This window comes from Amphimedon queenslandica, unplaced genomic scaffold (genome assembly GCF_000090795.2).
Source record: "Amphimedon queenslandica unplaced genomic scaffold, v1.1 AMPQUscaffold_13349, whole genome shotgun sequence".
Lineage (NCBI taxonomy): Eukaryota > Metazoa > Porifera > Demospongiae > Haplosclerida > Niphatidae > Amphimedon > Amphimedon queenslandica.
The window spans coordinates 141,927-147,893 of record NW_003546415.1 but is presented as its reverse complement, the minus strand read 5'-3'; the positions used below and the strand labels follow the sequence as shown (position 1 = coordinate 147,893).

General features: G+C 34.6%; 4 protein-coding genes across 4 annotated transcripts in view; 3 read left to right on the top strand and 1 right to left on the bottom strand.

Annotated features, from left to right (window-relative positions):
- Positions 1 to 1,396: 1,396 nt before the first annotated feature.
- On the top strand, positions 1,397 to 2,505 carry LOC109582852 (fibrinogen-like protein A). The gene is made up of 3 exons (XM_019997861.1): positions 1,397 to 1,788; positions 1,831 to 1,913; positions 1,957 to 2,505. Exons 1-3 carry the CDS (start codon positions 1,557 to 1,559, stop codon positions 2,503 to 2,505), a joined length of 864 nt encoding a protein of 287 aa, XP_019853420.1. The 5' UTR covers positions 1,397 to 1,556.
- Positions 2,506 to 2,784: 279 nt separating this feature from the next.
- On the top strand, positions 2,785 to 3,868 carry LOC109582859 (fibrinogen-like protein A). The gene is made up of 3 exons (XM_019997884.1): positions 2,785 to 3,082; positions 3,136 to 3,224; positions 3,268 to 3,868. Exons 1-3 carry the CDS (start codon positions 2,848 to 2,850, stop codon positions 3,817 to 3,819), a joined length of 876 nt encoding a protein of 291 aa, XP_019853443.1. The 5' UTR covers positions 2,785 to 2,847; the 3' UTR covers positions 3,820 to 3,868.
- Positions 3,869 to 4,170: 302 nt separating this feature from the next.
- LOC105313144 (fibrinogen C domain-containing protein 1-like) lies at positions 4,171 to 5,122 on the top strand. The gene is made up of 3 exons (XM_019997878.1): positions 4,171 to 4,399; positions 4,442 to 4,517; positions 4,555 to 5,122. The coding sequence occupies exons 1-3, from the start codon at positions 4,171 to 4,173 to the stop codon at positions 5,120 to 5,122; spliced, it is 873 nt and encodes a 290-aa protein (XP_019853437.1).
- Positions 5,123 to 5,350: 228 nt separating this feature from the next.
- The window catches only part of LOC105313143 (cytoplasmic dynein 1 heavy chain 1-like), a 40,509-nt gene continuing 39,892 nt past the window's right edge, over positions 5,351 to 5,967 (bottom strand). The window contains exon 26 of the mRNA XM_011406328.2: positions 5,351 to 5,637. Within this exon, the coding sequence (XP_011404630.2) occupies positions 5,622 to 5,637 (16 nt within the window). The 3' untranslated portion in view covers positions 5,351 to 5,621. The remainder of the gene's footprint in view (positions 5,638 to 5,967) is intronic.

Here is a 5,967-nt window from a genome sequence, read left to right as displayed (position 1 = left end):
TAAGATGACTGAGAAAAAGCTTGATTGACTTTCACAGTTTTAATAGCAATTGCATCAATAAAGACGAGCTTCATAGGTTATTAATTGAATTCAAAACCTTCTATAGCTGCTGGAGAAGTCTTTGGACGGTGTATCTGCCTTATATTACTGCTAGAAAGCTCATGAATTCTTCCAGTGTGTTGGTTGCCATTTTTATTTTACTGTGACCGCTCCCACTTTCAATGAAAAATTGAAAAATGACTTTATATTGCATTGGTAATGCATAGTATCTATCTACCGTATTAGATCTACACATAAATAGGGGTGACGTACGAGGACAGACAAACAGAGTGAGGGGCGTGACTGAGAGTAATGCTAGAGTGGGGCGAGCTCAGGCTCGCCCCAATTAAATAAAATATTAATATTTTGAAGCTGATTTTAAACTATTGTGAAACTACAACACTGATAATAGCAATACAGTAACTTCAATACATTATGTAACATTGCAGGCTAGTAATTACTATAGTAATATCCTTTAGAAAGAACGGAACAACCAAAATTTAAAAGTGTAGTACATACAATGTACATGTAATACATCTAAAGTTTTTCCAAATGCCATGTACTGTAGTGTAGTGCTTGTCAGCTCATGAAGCTCATGCTGTTTAGCTCACTTAGCATGCTTTGTGGGAAGCCCTGAAGCCAAAAATGATTAATAGACTATTATGTTAAATTGCTTAATTAAAATTTATATCATTTTAAAAATTATGTTGTTCCAGCAAAATAACAAACAAAATGGTTGGAAAATGTCCAAGTGTTATTTCAGGCTCTCCACTACATTGCTAAATTATATAACTGGCAGTGAATAATAAGCCCAAGAATATTATATCCCCACCCACTATTTCTAGTTTTAAGAATATTATTAGTAAGTATTGTTTGTTCATAGTAACACAACAAAAAAAGGAAACACATTCCTGCATCCCTGCACATACATAAGTATGTTTACATTGTGCTGATATATTATTATGTCATTTAAATATTACAGTCTGTCATACCTTGTAGTGATTATTATAATCTTTTGCTATTGTTAATTACAATAAAGGCACACCGTATTTCCTCAAATAATAGCCCAGGCACTTATTTCTTAAAATGACATTTGGACATTGAAAAAAAAATCAAAAAAAAAAACTTGGGCCAACAGCAGGATTTGAACCCCAGAACCTCACACAAGTGACTTTAGGAAACTCAAGGAAGTATCTACAATACTTGAAGGCTAGAATTGCGTATTTATAGTTCCGTTTTATTGCTAACCGGGCATTTATTTGCACCCAGCTGTTATTTGAGGATATACAATAACTGGAAGTGAATAAAAAACCAGCCAGTATTTCTAGCAATAAGTGTATAATTAGTAAGCATTGTTGTTCATATTGTAACAAGACAAAAAGGAAACACATCCTTGCATTGTTTGGTAGCATCTTTGTTGCTTGCTAAACATCACTCATATATAAGTCTTGTTTATCACAAAAAGAACCAACAGTCTCAATTTCAGTCTTTGTTGGAGTCACGAACAGTCTAGTAAAATGTCAAGGATGTTCATCTTTATGTTGTTGTTGCTGTGTTTAATAGTTACCATTGATGAAGGAGAAGGATCTTATTGTATGGCTGATTGTACTGGATATAAACATGAACCATCACTGTATCTGAGAGTATGCTGTATCATTAGTAACTTAGGCCAGACTGTTACCATTAGAGGAATCGGTAAAACAAGATATATTCTTTGTCCTAAAGTACAACCAAAGTCTTGTCCAAAAGGTACTGCACTAATAGTAGAAGTGTTTAATTCTTGTATTATAGATGATTGTAAGAGCTTGTTTGAGGATGGTATTACTACTAGTGGTGTTTATACTGTTAATCCTGATGGAGGGACTCCATTTGAAGTTAGTTAAAAGTAATTTATAATTATACACTATTGGATCACAGGTATACTGTGATATGGAGACTGATGGTGGTGGATGGACTGTATTTCAGAGGAGACAAGATGGATCTGTTGATTTCTATAGGAACTGGACTGACTATGAGAATGGATTTGGTAACCTTACTGGTGAGTTTTGGTTAGGATTGAGCAAGATTCATCGTCTTACTAAAGAAGGATCAAACACACTAAGAGTGGACCTGGGAGACTTTGAGAGGAACACAGCTTATGCTAACTACTCTACATTCAGTGTTAGTGATGGTAGTACTGAATATATACTAACAGTAGGAGCATACTCTGGTACTGCTGGGGATAGTCTGACCTATCATAATGGAAGCAGATTCAGTACAAGAGATAATGATAATGATAACCATGGAGTAGTCAACTGTGCTCAGTTCTGCACTGGTGCCTGGTGGTACAATGAATGCCAAAATTCAAATCTTAATGGTTATTATTTTAATACTCCAATGATTAGTTTTAAAGGAGTCCGATGGTATTACAATTTGAGCGGCACCAGTCTCAAGTTCACAGAGATGAAAACTCATCGTAACAATTAAATACTGTCCCCCACACACATAAGTGTGTTTACATTGTGCTGATATGTCATTTCAATAATACAGTCTGTCATACCTTGTAGTGATTATTAATAACTATTAACTATTTGACTTTTATTAATTATAATAAATTAAAGCTGCTATTGAAGCATCATGAAGCTACACAACACTACAACTTCTCTCAAAGCAAAGTGTAAGCTAAGCACATCTACAAAATGGAATTTACTATAAAATTAGCTATAGTTGTAAGAAAATCAGTGAAAATTATATAAATAAACTACAGAAGCTCAGGTGATACATGGTTTAAATTCCAATCCTTTTCCAACTCATGTACAGTCTAGTAAAATGCCAAAGATGTTCATCTTTATGTTGTTGTTGCTGTGTTTACTAGTTACCATTGATGAAGGAGAAGGATCTTATTGTATGGCTGATTGTACTGGATATAAACATGAACCATCACTGTATATAAGGACATGCTGTAACAGCAGTAACTTAGGACAGACTGTTAGTATGAGAGAAGGAAGAGTGAAGACTATTACAATGTGTCCTAATGTAAGGCCACAAGCCTGTCCACCACTAGGTAAATAAACTAATGAAAACATTTATAATAATATACTGACAATATGAAACTAGATAATAGAGACTGTGAGAGCTTGTTTGAGGATGGTATTACTACAAGTGGTGTTTATACTGTTAATCCTGATGGAGGGACTCCATTTGAAGTTAGTTAAAAGTAATTTATAGTTATACACTATTGGATCACAGGTATACTGTGATATGGAGACTGATGGTAGTGGATGGACTGTATTTCAGAGGAGACAAGATGGATCTGTTGATTTCTATAGATACTGGACTGACTATGAGAATGGATTTGGTGACCTTACTGGTGAGTTTTGGTTAGGATTGAGCAAGATTCATCGTCTTACTAAAGAAGGATCAAACACACTAAGAGTGGACCTGGGAGACTTTGAGGGGAACACAGCTTATGCTAACTACTCTACATTTAATGTTAGTGATGGTAGTACTGAATATATACTAACAGTAGGAGGATACTCTGGTACTGCTGGGGATAGTCTAGGCAGCTATCATAATGGATTGACATTCACTACAAGAGATAATGATAATGATAACTATGGAAATAACTGTGCTCAGCGGTACACTGGTGCCTGGTGGTATAAATACTGCTATTACTCAAATCTTAATGGTCGTTATTTTAATACTGCAACTAATAATGATCAATCAATTAACTGGTACCATTGGAAAGGTGCAAACATTAGTCTCAAGTTCTCAGAGATGAAAACTCGTCGTAACAATTAAATACTGTCCCCCACACACATAAGTGTGTTTACATTGTGCTGATATATTATTATGTCATTTCAAAATTAGTCTGTAATACCTTGTAGTGATTATTAAAAATTATTAACTATTTAATTTTATTAATTATAATAAATTAAAGCTGCTACTGAAGCATCATGAAGCTACACAACACTACAGCTTCTCTCAAAGCTAAGTGTAAGCTAAGCACATCTACAAAATGGAATTTACTATCAAATTGGCTATAGTTGTAAGAAAATCAGTGACAATTATACAAATAAACTACAGAAGCTCAGGTGATACATGGTTTAAATTTCAGTCCTTGTCAAACTCACTGTCATACAGTATAGTAAAATGTCAAAGATGTTCATCTTTATGTTGTTGTTGCTGTGTTTAATAGTTACCATTGATGAAGGAGAAGGATCTTATGGTATGGCTAGTACTGGATATAAACATGAACCATCACTGTATATAAGGACATGCTGTAACAGGAGTAACTTAGGACAGGCTTTTTCTATCAAAGAAAATGGTATACCACATTATATTTTCTGTCCTAATGAATACCCAAAGTCTTGTCCAAAAGGTACTGCACTAATAGTAGAAGTGTTTAATTCTTATATTATAGATGATTGTAAGAGCTTGTTTGAGGATGGTATTACTAATAGTGGTGTTTATACTGTTAATCCTGATGGAGGGACTCCATTTAAAGTTAGTTGAAAGTAATTTATAATTATACACTATTGGATCACAGGTATACTGTGATATGGAGACTCATGGTGGTGGATGGACTGTATTTCAGAGGAGACAAGATGGATCTGTTGATTTCTATAGATACTGGACTGACTATGAGAATGGATTTGGTGACCTTACTGGTGAGTTTTGGTTAGGATTGAGCAAGATTCATCGTCTTACTAAAGAAGGATCAAACACACTAAGAGTGGACCTGGGAGACTTTGATAACAACACAGCTTATGCTAACTACTCTACATTCAGTGTTAGTGATGGTAGTACTGAATATATACTAACAGTAGGAGGATACTCTGGTACTGCTGGGGATAGTCTGGGCAGCTATCATAATGGAAGGAGATTCACTACAAGAGATAATGATAATGATCTCAGGTCAGGAATTAATTGTGCTCAGCAGTGGGCTGGTGCCTGGTGGTATAATAGCTGCCATTATTCAAATCTTAATGGTCGTTATTATAAAGCTTCCCCTGAATATGGTAAAGGAATTAATTGGCGCACTTGGACAGGATACGACATTAGTCTCAAGTTCTCAGAGATGAAAACTCGTCGTAACAATTAAATACTGTCCCCCAAACACATAAGTGTGTTTACATTGTGCTGATATATTATTATGCCATTTCAATATTACAGTCTGTCATACCTTGTAGTGATTATTAATAACTATTAACTATTTGACTTTTATTAATTATAATAAATTAAAGCTGCTATTGAAGTATCATGAAGCTACACAACACTACAACCTCTCTCAAAGCTAAGTGTAAGCTAAGTGAACATCTATAAAATGGAATTTACTATCAAATTAGCTATAGTTGTAAAAAAATCAGTTACAATTATACAAACAAACTACAGAAGCTCAGGTGATACATGGTTTAAATTCCAGTCCTTGTTAAACTCACGTACAGTCTAGTGAAATGTCAAAAATGTTCATCTTTATGTTGTTGTTGCTGTGTTTAATAGTTACCATTGATGAAGGAGAAGGATCTTATTGTATGGCTGATTGTACTGGATATAAACATGAACCATCACTGTATATAAGGACATGCTGTAACAGCAGTAACTTAGGACAGACTATTCCTATGAGAGAAGGAAGAGTGAAGACTATCATGGTATGTCCTGATGTAAGGCCACAAGCCTGTCCACCACCAGGTAAATAAACTAATAGTTAAAACATTAATAATATACTGACACTATAGAATTTGATAATAGAGACTGTAAGAGCTTGTTTGAGACTGGTATTGATATAAGTGATGTTTATACTGTTAATCCTGATGGAGGGACTCCATTTGAAGTTAGTTAAAAGTAATTTATAATTATACACTATTGGATCACAGGTATACTGTGATATGGAGACTGATGGTGGTGGATGGACTGTATTTCAGAGGAGACAAGATGGATCTGTTGATT